The following is a 17,141-nucleotide window of genomic DNA, read 5'->3' on the forward strand; positions in this document are numbered from 1 at the left end:
TGCTAATTAGAAAAAGACAGACCGCCTTCTGTGCAGGGGTGGGGGCAGCCCCCAGGTGACCCATCAGCTGACCACACAGCACAGGGACAGTCCCCCTACCAGGCTTCTTGCACTTAGATGACAAAGGAGGAGAAAATGATGTGAAAGAAAAACACATTTTCACTTGAGGCTATTTCAAGATTTCAAGAATATTTCCACATATGAGTGTAGAGCAAACTCGCCGTGTACAAGCTGGTTTAATCACCGTGTTACAAGTCTTTGAGAAAAGCGCCACCTCACTTGTACTCTTAAGAGACTCTGAGGAGACACACACCCTTCCTGCCATCTCCTTCCGGCTCTCAATTCAAAACATATACATGCAGGGGTGACCTTTTGTTTTTCTTTCCTCTGTTTTTCCTATTTGTGAATAGTTTTGATTTTTTTTTTTTTTTTTTTTTTTACAAAGGACATTTGGAGGCTGCTAGAGGTTCCAGCCCTGCCCAGGGAGCGCAGTCTTTTCTGTCCCTGGCTGTGCAAACGGTGGGTTCGGGTTCTGGTCCAGGGAAGAAGCCTAAGTACTTCCAAAACAGGCTGGCCCCTCCCTCTGTGCTCACAGGGAATGAGCTGCCCTCAGGAGAAGAAGCTGTTCTGAGGCCCCTAGTCCAGGCAGAGGGACTCTCCGCAGGGGTGCAGCACTCCCAGTGCGACCCATGTGACCCCCATCTCTGAGGAAAGGGGAGGTACATCGCTTCCAGAAAGACCCACTGCTGGTCAGAGTGATGACCTTCCTTCCCTCAGACGCCCACCCATGGCCGCCCTCAAACATCTCCCTAAACCTGAGAGGAGGCTCACTGGGGACTCTAACCCCATCACCCAGTGGCCCCAGCACCTCTGGGACTGTACTCCAGGTACACTTTACGTTCCCCTAAACCCAAAGAGCACTTGCTTCGCTCAGAGAGAAAGTCATCCATTGATCAAAGGCTCCCTGGGCCAGAGGACAGGGAAGGACCCCTTCCTCTCTTCCTCCCATCGTTGGTCCAGCCTCCACTCAGGTACCCCAAGGGACTGAAGCCCCTGCTGACCCTCTGCTGGTGCCCTGGTGTGGCCTCTTGTGCAACCTCGACCACCTTCCACATGCTTCATGTCTTTCTCCCAAACTAGAGTTACAAAGACAGATGGACAGGCAAGGGTGGTTCCCACAGCAAAAACCTCAATGTTGGGTGGGAAGGAAGCTCTCCTGTCCTGGGTGCTTGGGGACCACCTACCCCCCAGCTTCTCAGTGGGGCCCATGGGATGACCAGCCATTAATGGTGCGTCTGGACCTGACAGCAGCTGGGACAAGCCCCTACTCCCATGCCAGCAGCTCCCCACAGGCAGATCTCAGCAGGGTGTGAACCAGGAGCCTTAGCCAGGCTATTCCCACTCTTCGGGCTCCCTGCCTGCCTCTCAGACCCAGACAGCATCCTGCGTCCGGGATCCCTGGCTCAGTGGGATAGGGTCCCTGCCCCTCTCCCCTGGCTCCCAGCAGCACAGGCTGGTTTCCTTTCCCTGGGCTCACACAGTCTATTCCTGGGCCTGGACGACAGCCCGCATCCCCAGGTCTCCATGCCGGCCCTCCTGCTGCAGTGCTATGCCACGCAGTGTCTCCCCTGTGGGATGATGCTGCACCCCGCACGTACTCCATGCACGACCACTCGTCTCCCCACTCCACCATGACCCCCAGCTGACAGGACCTGTGTCCTTTGTCCAAGATCACACCACCAGGGCCCAGCATGAAGTTCATGCACCGTTCACTATGGAGCAGGAAAGCAGTGGGTGCAGGTGTGAACCCGGATCCTCTCACCCTCCTCAGCTCTCCCCAACTCCCAGGACCACTGTCCCTCCTGTGTCTCCTCTGATGACTTCTCTGGCACAGCCAGGTTCTTCTTCCCTAACCCACCTCCTACATGGGGAGGTTTCCTGGGATCCCGTCCTCTGCTCTGTGCCCTCTCCTGGTCAGCTTGAGGTCAGACACCACCTGTGCACCTGACAGCTCCCTGACCTCCGTTCGAGTCCCCGTGGACCTCGTACAGCTGCCCACCTGCACCTCTACCTGAGCATGCCACTCCCATCTCAAGTGAGAGTCACCCCCCAGTGCCCTCGGCCTACACCCGTAAACAGGGGCCCATCCTCTTCCAGACCCCACTGCACACCCTAGAAACATCCCGCCTACCTTACTGCAAGTGTCTCTGGGAAGGTTCCACATCAGGGATCCCTCACTTTACATGCATCCCCCACAGTGCTTCCAAAGTGACCGTTCTATTAAATTCAAATTACATCAGGCCTTCATGAACATATTCTCTATGAAATGTTAAGGTTACACATAACCAAAGACCGTTCTTTGATCCTGCCCCTTCTTGATCCCATTCCAAGCAGAAGTACTGGAAGCAGCCGAGGTGTGTCCCCTGCCCTTTCTGTCTGCACCTCCACACAGTCACACACAAGCAGCCACATACTCTCCCTCCGCATCAGCGCTGCCGTCTCAGCCCAGGCTTGCCCACCTGCCCCACAGCACAGTCCACACCAGCATGCTCTCTTTCTGACTGTGGCACTCGATGCAGGGGCAGGGACTGGCACAGCTTCTCCAGCCCAGCCGTGCCCTTATCAAAGGACATTTACATTGTTTCAGATTGAAGCCAATTTTTCTAAAATAACAAAAACATCAGTCTGCTGCTTAAAAGCCTTCATCTCCATGGGATGGTCCCATCTACAACATTCCTGTCAAAGCACGTTGGGACGCGGGTCCTGCTGCCTCTCCACACCCTTTCCTTTCTCAGCTCCTCTCACACACCCTGAACCTCAGTCAGGATCATTCTCTGCCAGTCCTTAAACACAGTTTGCTGCCTGAGTACCCGATGTGCAGCCCTCTTCTGAAAACAGGAACAAATGAGAGCAGATCATCTGGGAAGCAGTGATCACCTCAGAATCAGAGGAGGCTCGCACCTGGGGCCTGAGCGTCCCCTCTCCACCACCTCTTGAAGACAGGCCTGGAGAAACTTTCCCCACTGACCTCTCCAAGCTGCGCCGTCCACTTTCTACCCAGACTGCTGCCCACACCGGTTTCTTGGGCACCTCAGGCCCACCCACTCACCTAGGGAGGGGCCTCCAGGACTTTCTTTCTCCACCTTCCAGGGATCTTCACCTCGCTGCAACAGGGAGATCACTTTTGGTTTGGAAAACAGGAGTCCTGCTCATAGGCCCCCCCCCCCAAAAAAAAGAAAGAAAGAAAGAAAAAAGACATCATTTTGTTATGACTCAAAGAGGCACCACAGATCTGAATGGAAAATTCAAGGGATGGTGATCAAGCTGTGCCCCATGACATGAGGGGGGTGTGTAAGGGAAAGGCAAGGGAACCTGTGGTTGTGCAATAATTAGCTGTATGTTAGAGAAATACAATAAACATGCAGCTTTGATTCCTGGAGTACTGATGGCCTTCTATAGAAGAGGGCACATGTTATTAGATGTTCAGACTAAAGTTTATAGACGGGTACCTATGTACCAAGATACTGTGTACCAGGTCCCCTATTTAAAATGAGAAAGCACTATCTGACTGTCTCTCAAAGATGGACTCTACAATGTTTGTCAGGCTGGAAAAGAGAATTGGGAAGGGCTGGTGGCAGGTTAATGAGGATGGTTGAGGGATGCCCTCTGCTGTGAGCTGAGCAAACAAAATCACGAAAAATCAGAGCAGGAAAGCACTGCCTGAACTATGAGGGAGTCTCCAACATGCAGGTAGGTCACCTGTCCCATGGATGGGACAGATCCCTGTAAGGGGGAAAGAGGTTTTAAATATTTATTTTTTAATTTATTTTTAAATTTATAACGTGTAGAATCCTAATGCAAAATTCAGCTACAAGTTCCTGATGACCTATGGCTTTTACCCAGGGAAGCAGGTGCTGTCTTATGCTAACTTCTGACTTTGTCATCTACAGGGAAAATTGCCTTACCCAATGAGACCAGGTTACTGTAGTTCTCCAGCATCACTTCCTGGTACACGTGTCTCTGAGAAGGACCCAGCTTCCTCCACTCATCCCGCGTAAAGAGCACAGCCACGTCCTCGAAGGTCACTGACATCTATAATGACAAGCCATCCCAGCTCACCAGGCCCTCCCATCACACAGACTGAAGAAGGCAGCAGTGGGGGTAGGGGGATGGGGTGGATGGGCTGCCATGAAATGCTGCTGCTGCTGCTTCTTTGTTTTTAAAGATTTATTTGAGAGAGAGAGAGAGAAAGCTGGAGCGGTGGTGAGAGGCAGAGGGAGAGGGAGAAGCAGACTCCCCACTGAGCAGGGACCCCCCCCCCCCCTCCTGGTGGCTCAATCCCAGGACTCTGAGATCATGACCTGAGCTGAAGGCAGACACTTAACTGACTGAGCCACCCAGGCAACCCCATGAAATGCTTCTGATGTCATTCTGGTTTTGAAGGTTTGAGGTATTTTTTTAAATGAACCATCAGCCAGCGACAAATACCTACACTGAGCAGCATGAAGTATTAACCAGGCCCTTATAGTTAACCACTCTAAGGAGACATGAGGAGGAATTAAGACCACTGGTGGGAGTGTAGATTAGAATAATCTTTCTGATGACAATTTGACAATACCTATTTAAAGCTTTAAAATGTGCATATCTGTTAACTTATCAATTACTGTATTTGTATCATAATTAACAGTGCCCCCAAAATGCACATCCAAGGGTATTTATAATCCTGTTAGTGATCGCAAAAAAACATAACCCAAATAATCACTGATGCAGGCTAGGTCAACTAACTTAAGGCATACTGAAGACAGAGGACAGTAATAATGGAAAATTAAAACAGCTATCATTTATTGAATGCTTTCTGCAGACCAAGTACTGTTCCTAGAGATTTATATTAACTGTTACTGTAAATATTTATCTTCACAACGATCCTATAAAATAGGTACTATTATGCCCCCATTTTATACAAGAAAAAACAAAGAGAAATTTGTCCACATCAAACAGCTGGCATAGAGGAAAACTCATTCCTCCTGTGTGTCTACCGTCAATACTACCATACTACTTTACTTCTGACACCAGACGTGGATTTCCCACACCCAAGCAACTGTGTGACAACAGCTAGGTGTCCGAAATTTGACTTAATTCTCATGCCATCTACCTAGAGAGAGGGTCAGATCCCACAGGCCCAGGGCTCAGTCCCACCACAAGACTGCCCCAACTTCAGATGCCAATCCCAAGTCCAGGTTGTTACCTATGCTGCTGATCAACCGGCTATGAACTGGAGGTTTCTACAACTCCCTCCTTGAGTTGAATTAATTTGCTCACGTGGCAAATGCAGGAAAGTGCCACAGGGTAAAGAAGCATTTCCTTACTAGATTACTGGTTTATTATAGAAGGATGTAACTCAGGAATAGCCAGATGGAAGAGATGCATTTGGCAAGGTATGTGGGAAGGCAGGTGGGGCTTCTATGTCATCTCTGGATGTACCACTTTCCCCACTACAAGTATTTACCAACCCAAAAGCCCTTTGAACCCTGTCCTCTTGGGGTTTTCTGGAGGCTTCATTGCATAGACACAATGGATTAAATCACTGACCACTGTGTAAGCAAGACAAGCCCCTGGGTTGGGGTGGAGGGCCTGAAAGTTCCAACACTCGAATCAAGTTGGTTCCCCTTCCAACCAGCTCAGATCCTTAGGGGCATTCCAAAAGTCACCCCATTCCTATCAACTCTGGCTTGGTCAAAATGGTTCGTTATGAATAAGAAAACACACTCATTTCACCTTTATCGCTCTGAAGTTTTTCAAGAACAAAAGCCAAATATTACTAATCACTTAGTTTTCCAAACCCTTATAATTTCCTATGTGCCAGGAACAGGGTCGAAGACCCGAAGACCAAATATACATTATTTCATGTTATATATCACAATATCACAGCTGGTTAGGGGTGGAAGTAGAATTTCAATCCAGAGGAGATCCAAGGCTCCATTCTTAATCACTCTGCAAAACTGCCTCTTGATGTCTAGCTCATAATGTTAAGAAATAAACGAGACCATCTATATAATGGAGATAGGTAATGGTGATAGGTGCACAACAATGTGAATGTACTCAATGCCATTGAGTTATACACCCAAAAGGTTAAAGTAGTAAATGCTACGTCACGTATATTTTCTCAAGCTAAAAAAGTTAAAATGGTAAAATAAATGTGTACATGTGTACATACAGATACATAAATAAAAAACAAGGGGACATAAATAAAAAACAATGGTGAGCAGAAAATGAGTCTAATGGACATATCCCAAAGAGGTGACAGTGACTGTCTCTACATATTGATTTCACGTTCTTCTTTACCTATAAATTTTTTATGCTCTGAAATTTTAATTTATAATTTAAATTATAAATTTATAATTTATTGGCACATGGGGGGAGTATAAGAAATAATCTTAGCCCTCAAAAGAATTTACAATTCAACTGGCAGACAAGATAAACGCATTAAATAATTTGATCAAGGAAATAAAAGTTGTAGCTGGACAGCACCATACACCATCTCCCAGTTCAATCCTCATTTTAGAGTTGAGGACCAGAAGGTCCAGGGCAGTCAAGACCCCAGGCCACATACTTTATCAGCAGAAGAGGCAGCACAACAATATTTTCTTTTTACCTGGCCCTCAGCATATTCACTCTCTGGTCTTCAAAGCCCTGTCCCTGAGTTTTACACACCAGCCCATGCAGTACTGACATCCAGGAGCAAGTGAGGTTAGAGAGAATGCCACATGGATCCACTCCCTTGCAGGGATGGAGAAGATTCTGGGCAAGAAGAGAGCAACATGGCTCTGCTGGAACGGAAGAGGAAAGCTTCAGAAAAAAAGCAGCCTAGATGTGCACTGGCAGGCCCTGGCCTGAAGATCCACCACCACCACATCCCATGAGCTCCAAACCCAACATCACAGTGAAGACCTCTGGGACACCAGGCTAGTTTGCCCCGGGGTTCTGAAAGGGGCACCAGGGGAATGGCTAGGCAGTAACGAGCGTGGACCCAGAGGCCAGACACACTGGGTTTGAATTCAGGTTACCGGACGTCTCTGAGCCTCGGTTTGCTCATGTGCAAAATGGGGATGATAACTGCTGTCTGGCGCGAGAGTGAGAACAAAGGCAAAGCCCTCAGGCCGACCCCCAATGATAGGAACTGTTACCGTCAGATGAAGAAGAGCAATGAAAGGACACATCCTAGGACACGGTACAGCAGTTCCCACCTGTCAGCACTAATGGTATTATTACTAGTCACATCATTCTGCTCCCACAACCACATGTGGAGCATCTGCCTGCCAGTGCCCGGCCCTGATTAAACACTTCCCACGCACTCACTCACCTGATCCTCTCACCCAGCCTACAGGGAGGGCATGCTTGTTATTCCCAACGTCCAGGTGAGGAATGGGCATAGAGAGATGGAGCTATTTGTCCAAGGCCCACAAACAACCACTGAGGAAATGGGTTCAAGCCCAACAGTCTGGCTCAAAGCCCTGCTTCTTACCCACTGGAGACCCTGCCTCTCCACTACTAATATCCCACAAACCCCCTCCCTGCTGCTTCCTGGAGAGTCTTCTCTCTGCCCCCCGCAGTCAGGAGATCTCTCCAACTGTGTTCCCTCCAACACAGCTATTCCCTGTTGATGCAGGGGCTCACTGGGACGGGGCCCCTCCCGTTTCCAACAACATAAGGATGAACATGGCGGGTCAAGAACAGTTTCCAAGAGAGTGTAGAGGCAAAGTAAAAAGGGAAGATAAAAACCAAACAACGATGGATTGTTGAAGCCTAGGGAAGGTAACCTAAAGAACAGCCAAGGGTAGGAGGGAGACCAGGGCGAGCCAAGGAAGCAGGGCCAGAAAGCAGCTGCCAGGTGTGCATTTTTGTGCCTCTGTTAGGAAATGAAAGGAGAAATATTAGACATGGATTGGTGGGGAAAGAGGTAAGCATTCCCTACAGAATCCACCATCCACCAGGTGGACCAGCTCTGCCAAGGGAAAGGGCCTTGCGCAACAATCCTGCAGAAAGCTGTACTGAGTAGAGAACTTCAGTTTGGGGGTGGTTAAGCAAGCAACTAAGTCAATCTGTCTATCTATCTATCTATCTATCTATCTATCTATCTATCTATCTATCTATCATCTCTAAGACCTGAGATGGCAATGAACTCACTCGAGACCTTGCTTCTCTCTGTCCAATAGCCATATCTTCTTTCTGGGCTCTTCCCCAAGGGTGGGTGGAGTCTCCAGGAGGCAGATCTGAAAGAGGAAAAAGGGAGCCAGGAGGGAGAAGCCCCTTCTGCTTTCCACTCCGGGAATCACCGGCTCTGAAATCCTGACACCACCCGAGAATGACGCCTCGTGCCCTCAGAGCGGGAAGCCAGACGGAGCTGGGGGCAGACAAGCCCAGAGGCAAGGGGCGGCCCTCCATGGTCCCGGCCCCAACTCTTGCCCCCGTGGCTCGGAGAAACAGAACCTGGGACTCCAGCTGCGGCAGCGGCAGCGGCAGCTCCCTGAACCTCCCCCACCCGCCGCACTTGTCAGCGCGCCCACTTCACAGATCAGGAAACTGAGGGCAGAGTGGGAGCCGCTGGCCCCGGCGCACGGGATCCGCACCTGCGCCCCCAGAGCACCTGCTCTAACCTCACCGCCTGCAGCGGACAACTCTTCTCCAGCTCGAGCGGTCCCCACCCACCTTCTCCTCCTCCTGTCCAGGAACCTCCTTCCAGGTTTTCAGAAAGAAGTGCTTCGGGAAGGGATGACAGCAGTTTCCCTGCGCCGGCCAGAGGGCCGCCGTCCGCAGGGGCGGGCACTGAGCCCGAAAATGTGCGTTCCAGTTCAGCTCTGCCGCGGGGGCAGGCCGGGGAGGGCGGGGGAGGCGGCGACTCACTTCTGGGAGACAGCACGTCTCGGTGCCTGCAGCCCGGCAGGACAGCCCGAGGAGGGGCGCCGAGGAGGGGCGCAAACGCGGTCCCTCCCGTTCACTGACAGCCGGTAGCAAATCCCAGCGCCGGCCGGGCCGGCAGGGAGCGCCCCGGGCTCGGGCCCGCAGGGGGCAGGAGGGTGGCCGGCCTGGGCCCGTGGGGACAAGCGCGCGACCTGCCGCGGTCAGGGGCGCGTCCGCGGGCGGCCGGAGCGGGGCAGGCGGGCACGTCGGCGGAGCCCGGCCCTCGGTCCGCCCGCGCCCACAAAGGCCCCGCGCGCGGTTCTCGGGCCTGTGCCCCGCGCCCCGGCGCCGCATCCTCCCGAGGCCCCGGGCCGCCCTCCGTCCGGCATTCCGCCCACACGCCGCCGCTCACCTCGCCCAGGTCTCGGGGTTCCGGGGGCTGCGCCTCCTCGGCCGTGCTCCGCAGCCGGAGGCGCCGACACTGCGCCGGCGGACGGCAGCCTGGCGCCGGGACTGCCCCCGCCCGGGCGATGCCTGAGCGGATCTCAAGCTCGGAGCCGCTCGCCGTCCGCAGAAGCCGGGTGTCCAGAGAGGCGGGCAGCGGGCGTGTAGGGACGGCCGCTGACACCTCTGGGGAATGTAGTCCAGGCGAGGCCCCAGGCCTTCTGGGAAGTGTAGTTCTCCGCTACTTGGGGCGCGAGGCGGGGCCGGGCAGGCCTGTCAGGTGGCCCGCTGCGGCTTCCGGGCACGCGGTCACGGCCCTTGGGCTGGGAAGTCAGTCTGTGGCTCCGGGTTTCCAGCGAAGGAAACGGAGGTTCGTTGAGGACGGTGTTTCTTGTGGCTCTGCATCTGCATAAATGATAGTAAGGCACGTAGACAACCGCCGAGAAAAACCCAATTACCTTTCAGTCACTTAGGCAGAGTGTTTCGAGAACCTTCTTGAGGCAAGCGCTGCCTAAGCGGTTGGGAACCAGTCGGTGAACAAAGGTAATAGATTTCGAGAACTTCTCTGGAGAGTTGGTAGGGAGCAGACAGTAAGCTGTGAACATAATTACTTAATGTTTTCGATGATAAGCGTTATGGGGAAAAGTGGAAGGAGCGCAGGGTGGTGGGATCTGTGGGTCCCCCTGGCAGCCTTCCCTGAGAAGCAGGCGAGGGGCACTGCAGGCTCGAGAAGCCAGATGCTCTCTTTTCTTTTCCCTATGGGAGCATGTCCCTTCCAGAAGGCTTTGTAAATAGAAAAAAGTAAAAGAAGAACGCACCTGATGCCACCGCACAGAAGTGGTTACCGTTTTGGTGAACCTCTTCCACAGCCCTTTGCACTCCACATCAATCGCTCCATCGCTGCTGACCTCCTTCTATCAGAATGGGATCTTGCGGATAGCAATTGTAACCTATTTCACTTTTTTCCCCCACTTATGAATGTGCCTTGAACATCTGAATTTGCCAATATATACTCTCCCTCGGTAATGTTTTGAATGGCTTCAGTGCATTCCATTCTGACTAATTACATTTTTTAGTTAAATACATTTAACTAGGGAGGCCTGGGTGGTTCAGCGGTTGTGCGTCTTTCTTGGGCTCAGGGCGTGATCCCAGAATCCCGGATTGAATCTCACTAAACTAAGCTTATTTAACACCTGTTGTATTATTTCCAGGTTGTTTGTTTGTTTTGCTCCGTTAATATTCTTGTACCTATATCTTTTTGTTTTTTAAAGATATTATTTATTGACTCATGAGAGACACAGAGAGGCAGAGACACAGGCAGAGGGAGAAGCAGGCTCCCAGTGGGAAGCCTGATGCGGGACTGGATCCCAGGACCCCAGGATCACACCTGAACCAAAGGTGGATGCTCAACCACTGAGCCACCCAGGTGCCCCTGTACCTGTATCTTTGGAGATTTTTTTTTTAGTTTAAAATTCTTGAATTGAATTACTGGATCAAGGACTGGTGGTATTCTAAGCCCATTGACTAGTTGCCTTCCTGGGAGATCTTACAATTTTTATTTCTGTAAGCAGTTGGCAATAATATGTGCTGTGCCTAGCACTCATGCCTACTCTGGGTTTTTTTGGTTTTGTTTTGTTTTTAATCCTTAAAAAAAAAAAAAAAAAAAAAAAAAAAAAAAAAAAAAAACTCTTTTGGGATGCCTGGGTGGCTCAGCCATTAAGCCTTTGGCTCAGGGCGTGATCCTGGAGTCCCGGGATTGAGTCCCACATCGGGCTCCGTGCTTGGAGCCTGCTTCTCCCTCTGCCTGTGTCTCTGCCTCTCTCTCTGTGTCATGAATAAACAAATAAAATCTTTTAGGGCAGCCCCGGTGGCTTAGCGGTTTAGCGCCACCTTCAGCACAGGGTGTGATCCTGGAGACCCGGGATTGAGTCCCACGTCGGGCTCCCAGCATGGAGCCTGTTTTTTTTTTTCTCTCTCTCTCTCTGTATCTCTAATAAATAAATAATATTTTAAAAAATAAAATATTTTATTTTATTTTATTTATTTATTTATTTTTATTTTTTAAATGATAGGCACACAGTGAGAGAGAGAGACGCAGAGACACAGGCAGAGGGAGAAGCAGGCTCCATGCACCGGGAGCCCGATGTGGGATTCGATCCCGGGTCTCCAGGATCGCGCCCTGGGCCAAAGGCAGGCGCCAAACCGCTGCGCCACCCAGGGATCCCAAAAAATAAAATATTTTAAAAAACAACTCTTGTTTATTCAATAGGGCAAAATTTTTTAACTTTTTTATTTTAAAATTTTATTTATTCATGAGAGACACACAGAGAGAGAGAGGCAGAGACACAGGCAGAGGGAGAAGCAGGCTCCATGCAGGGAACCTGACGTGGGACTCGATCCCGGGTCTCCATCTTTATATATAATTTTGAGTACTTGTGAAATTAAATATGATACCATATTTATTGATCATATTGCTCAGTCATCTTGATCTCACATGTATTGTGTATGTACTTTATTGAAGTGTTCAATTTTTTTTCATTTTGAATATGCATTATTTTTGTAAAGAGAAAAGTGCTTTATTTACCTGAGTGTGAAAATAAAATCATAAGAAATTTACACATACTATGTGGAATGAAGAAATATTCATAAACACTGATTACATCTATTCATACATGTTATTGTGTGTGCTTACACACACTGGTGTGTCTGAAACAAAAATAGAATCATATCTTCCATACTTTTCAAAATGCAAAATATACAGAAGGGCAATTAGAGCATGTAATCCAATAAGTACACATAATTATAAAGAGAATACCCCTGAAAACATTTCACCTAGGGTGAAAACATTCACCCTAATAGGATACCCATTCTCATATTAATAGTAGAATCTAGGTGATGGTATATGAGTGTTGACTATAAAATTCTTTCGACTTTACTTTGTGTTTGAAATATTTCATGATAAAATGTTGGGGAAAAAACTCTGTATCAGGGGTTTTGAGCCTAAGCAGATACCACTATTCCTCCTAGGTCATCCCTCTTAAAACTAAAAAACCCTGGGCATGAATCAACAAGCATTGGAAGACTCCAAAATGTGAAAAGGAGAAGGCAAACTGTGAGAACTTCAGGGCTGAGGAGTAACATGGTGGTAAATTCCTTTTTTTTTTTTTTCCTTCTCACCTCCTTTATCTTTCAGCTAATATGTTCCAGAAGCTTCCATGCTGGAACCTCTGATAGACACAGACCAAAAAAGCTCTAAGCCTATTTCCCTTATTCAGAACCTGGAAAAGCGTGGCCTAACAGATTGGTAATACCCATCTACCTTCAATCAAACACCAGTAGAGAAACCACCCTCCCACCTCCATTTGAATCATGGAAGCCAGAGGAAGTTGCATATTTTTCTCAAGTGGAACTAAAGGAACTCTCAGTGATGAATCTCTATCCAGTGAACATATCATTCAGGAATAAAAGGGAAATAAAGACATTTCAAAAGGTAACTACAGAGTATTGTCCGCAAACCTACCTCCCCTTTTAAAAATATTTTATTTATTTGAGACAGAGCAAGAGTGAGAGGAGGGGGAGAAGCAGACTCCCCACTGAGCAGAGAGCCCAAACACAGGGTATCATCCCAAGACCCCAGGATCATGATCTGAGCTGAAGGCAGCCACTTAATCGGCTGAGCCACCCAGGTGCCCCAGCAAACCTACCCTTAAGGGAAAACTAAAGGAAATACCCTAAAAGTAAATGTTAACAACAAAGTCTTGAAACTGCTAAAAGAAAAGAACATCAGAATATGAAAAATAGGGATATTATAAAATAGACTATCCTTATAAACTTAAGAGTTTCTTACTTCAGACATGATAATTGAAGTAAAAATAACACCATTTGATGTTCTCCATATACACAGTGGGAATACTTAAGACAATTATATTTTTAAAATGGGGAGGCAAAAGATCCTAAATGGAAGTAGGGTTTCTGTACTTGGCTGACTGCTAAATCATGTATGTATACTGTTGTATCTAGAGCAACCACCAAAAAAAATAAAAAATAAAAAAATAAAAAAAAAAAACTATATAAAGTGATGTACTCTAAAACACAGCATAAATCAAGATGGAATTATGAAAATGTTAGAGTGACCCTTGAGAAGGCTGGAAGAGAGACACAAGAGGACAAGAAGGAGGAAACAAACTGAAAACAAACTAAAAATCCTTTGTCTCACATTAATAAAATGGCTCACAGTAGGCTAGATACTGTCTCAAAATTTTTCATTTTTGTTTTTCATTTTTAGATAAGAATAATAATTTTTAAGAAAACTTGCTGCTGTAATAAGCCAGTCAAAAAGATAAATAGTGTGTAATTCTACTTACACTATGGAAAGTAGAATGGTGACTGCCAGGGGAAAGGGGAGTTAATTTTTAACTGGTATAGAGTTTTAGTTTTTCAGGATGAAGAGTTCTAGAGATGGATGGTGGTGATGGTTGCACATTATGAATTTAAAACCACTGAACTATACACTTAAAAATAGGATGGTAAATTTCATTATATTTGTATTTTACCACAATAAAAACTTTTTGAAAAAAATCATGCTGCTGTAAACATTCTGTACACACTGATGTACCCCTTCATGACTTTTTTGAGGATTTGCAAATGCCTGTGAATACATAGACTTTCTCAAGAGTGTATAATTGCTGATAGGTTTTTTTAAAATTGAAATGTAGTTGATATATACAGCACAGTTATTTAGTATTTATATAAGGAAGTGATCATGATGATAAATGTGGTCTGATTTCTTTCACTTAGCATAATAACATCTAGATCCATCCATGTTGCCACAAAATTTTTGATGGCTGAGTAATATTCTGTTGTATATGTATACCACATCTTCTTTATCCATTCGTCTATTATTGGACACTTATTTCCATTTCTTCACTATTGTAAATAATATTGAAATGAACATAGAAGTGCATGTATCTTTTTGACTTAGTGGTTTTCTTCCCCCTTTGAATAAATACCCAGAAGTGGAATTGCTAGATTACATGGAATATATATTTTTAATTTTTTGAGGAACCTCTGTGTTAGATTTTCCACAGTGGCAGCACCAATTTATATTCCCATCAGCAGAGAACAGGATTCTTTTTTCTCCACAGCCTCACCAACACTTTTATTTCTTGTCTTTTTGCTAATAGCCATTCTGACAGGTACAAGGAGGTATCTCATGGTTTTGATTTGTATTTCCTTGATAATTAGTGATAATTAGTGGCAAGAATGGACATCCTTGTATTGTTCCTGATTTTAGAGGAAAATCTTTTAGCTTTTCCCCTTTGAGTATGGTGTTAGCTGTGAGTTTGTCATATATAGCCTTTATTATGTTGGGATATGTTTCCTTTATACCCACTTTGTTGAGGGTTTTCATTACAGATGGATGTTGAATTTTATCAAATGCTTTTTCTGCATCTATTGAGATGATCATATGATTTTTATTCTTTTTGTTAATGTGGTGTATTACTGAATCATTTGTGGATATTGAACCATTCTTCCATCTTTGGAATAAATTTCACCTGATCCTTGAGCATTGTCCCTTTATTGTTGATTTCAGTTTACTAATATTTTGTTGAGATTTTTTTGCATCTATGTTCGTCAGGGATGTTGGCCTGTAATTTCCCCTCTTTTATGTGTTGTCTTTGTTTGGTTTTGATATCAGGGTAATACTGGCCTCAGAAAATGAGTTCAAAAGCATTGGTTCCTCTTCAATTTTTTTTGGAATAACTTGAGAATGATAGGTATTAACTCTTTAAATGTTTAAGAGAATAATGTCTTATACTTTTGTTTGTTGGAAGTTTTTTTTATTATTGGTTTAATTTTATTAGTAATTGGTCTGCTCAGCTAGATCTGTATTGATTCGGTATTGGAATATTTTATGTTTCTAGAAATGTATCCATTTCTTCTAGGTTGACACAATTGTTGGCATATAGTTTTTTATAGTAGTCTCTTATAATCTCTTGTATTCCTGTCATGTTGGTTGTGACTTCTTTTCCATTTCTTATTTTATTTATTTGAGTCCTCTTTTTCCTTCATGATTCTGGCTAAAGATTTATCAATTTTGTTTATCTTTTCAAAGAATCAGCTCTTGGTTTTATTGTTCATTCCCATTGTTTTCTCTTTAGTCTCTATTTCATTGATTTGTTCTCTGATCTGTACCAGTTTCTCAGTCTTTCCTTGTTCTTCATAACCTTTACAGTTTTGAAGAGTATTTTGGGTTGTATAACTTTTCTCATGATTAGTCTATCATAGCTTTGGGGGAAGAATCCCACAGAGGTGGAGAACCCTTCTCATCACATCACATCATCAAATCATCATCATGATTTTCATTGATGATGTTAACTTTGATTACTTGGTTAAGGTAGCATCATCTTCCAGATTTCTCTGTTTTAAAGTTATTGTTTTCCCTTTTCTATACTTTAGCCTTTGGAAATAGATCACTAAATCCAGCCACCAGGAAGGAGGGAGAAGAGGATTAAGTTTCACCTTTTGGCAGGTAGGGATGGAAGAAGTACCTACTTGGAGTTTTTCTGTAAGGAAAATTTATCCCTTCTCCCCCACTTATTTGTTTATTCAGTCACTTGTTTTCATCAGAATAGACTTATGTATATTTATTTTATACTTTGGACTATAATCCAGTACTACTGTACTTTGTTGCTTGAATTGTTCTAGCTTTGGCCATTAGGAGCTCTTTCTTGTTGGCTGCTATTTCCCTTTGTCGTGCCTTCATCCTTTTTTTAAGCTTTTCCTTACTTTCTTATACTACATGTCATAACTGCTGACAATTTCAATAAACCACTCTTTTACCAAATTCTGAAAAGTATTAAATGGCAGATTGTATATGAACATCAGTTATGGAAAGTCTGTTCACATAATCTGGCTCAAAAGTAATTTATATGTCCATACTTAAAAACCTAAGGAAGAACAAAAATAATGTTACATCCTTCTTGGCAGATATTTCCACAATATAGGGGCAGATATGTGCCTAAATATCACTTGTATCTCACATTTATTTATTTTTTTAAAGATTTTATGTATTTATTCATGAGAGACACACAGAGAGAGGCAGAGACATAGAGGAAGAAGCCTGATGCAGGACTCAATCCCAGGACCCAGGGGTCATGACCTGAGCCAAAGACAGACACTCAACCACTGAGCCATTAAGGCACCCCTGTATCTCACATTTAAAAATCAAGATAAAAAAAATAAAAAAATAAAAAGCAAGATGAGCTGGGCGCCTGGGTGGCTCAGTCAGTTCAGCATCTGACTCTTGATCTCAAGGTTATGAGGTTGAGTCCCATGTCCAGCTCCATGCTCAGTGGGGAGTGAGTCTGCTTCTCTGCCTCTCCCTCTGCTATTGCCCCTCTTCACACTCACTCTTTCTCTAAAATAAATAAATCTTTTTAAAAAAAATTCAAGATGAGCCTGAACCAGTGGTTTTTGACTATCAACATAATATGCCTAAAGTTTCTACCAAATAAAAGATGGCCTGTTTTGAAAATGGGTTTGGCAAGATGCTTATTACCTCTGTGTGGGTCACACATGAAAGGTTAATCCATATAACCAGATTTATTAGGAGTCAGAGTTCATTAGTTAGACAACCAGTTTTTAGTATTCGTGTGATAAAAGTTAATGGCCAGAACAAAGTCATCTGCTGAAGGCTGATTGACATTGTGAGAGACAAAGTCCACATGAAGCTTAGCTCCTGCCCTCAAGCATGGGGAGACAAGAGACTACAGGCAGGACAGTAACTTGCCATCCTC

General features: G+C 45.8%; 1 protein-coding gene and 1 long non-coding RNA gene across 6 annotated transcripts in view; one reads left to right on the plus strand and one right to left on the minus strand.

Moving 5' to 3' along the window:
• LOC119876789 overlaps positions 1-4,281 on the plus strand; it is a 64,146-nt gene extending 59,865 nt beyond the window's left edge. For all 3 annotated transcript variants that reach the window (XR_005366494.1, XR_005366493.1, XR_005366492.1), the window contains exon 4: positions 3,951-4,281. This is a non-coding gene — a long non-coding RNA (uncharacterized LOC119876789). The remainder of the gene's footprint in view (positions 1-3,950) is intronic.
• Positions 1-9,452, minus strand: part of ZNF454 (zinc finger protein 454) — a 95,263-nt gene extending 85,811 nt beyond the window's left edge. The window contains exons 1-4 of one of the 3 annotated variants that reach the window (XM_038551775.1): positions 9,311-9,452; positions 8,185-8,270; positions 3,966-4,092; positions 3,110-3,205 (exon numbers count right to left, since the gene is read on the minus strand). In XM_038551775.1, coding sequence (XP_038407703.1) covers positions 3,110-3,205; positions 3,966-4,092; positions 8,185-8,217 — 256 coding nt within the window. In that variant the 5' untranslated portion in view covers positions 8,218-8,270; positions 9,311-9,452. Of the gene's footprint in view, positions 1-3,109; positions 3,206-3,965; positions 4,093-8,184; positions 8,877-9,310 lie in introns of those variants that run through there. The other 2 variants (XM_038551776.1, XM_038551796.1) reach the window with 2 other exon arrangements.
• Between the last annotated feature and the right edge of the window lie 7,689 nt (positions 9,453-17,141).

Source organism: Canis lupus, chromosome 11, assembly GCF_011100685.1.
Source record: "Canis lupus familiaris isolate Mischka breed German Shepherd chromosome 11, alternate assembly UU_Cfam_GSD_1.0, whole genome shotgun sequence".
NCBI lineage: Eukaryota > Metazoa > Chordata > Mammalia > Carnivora > Canidae > Canis > Canis lupus.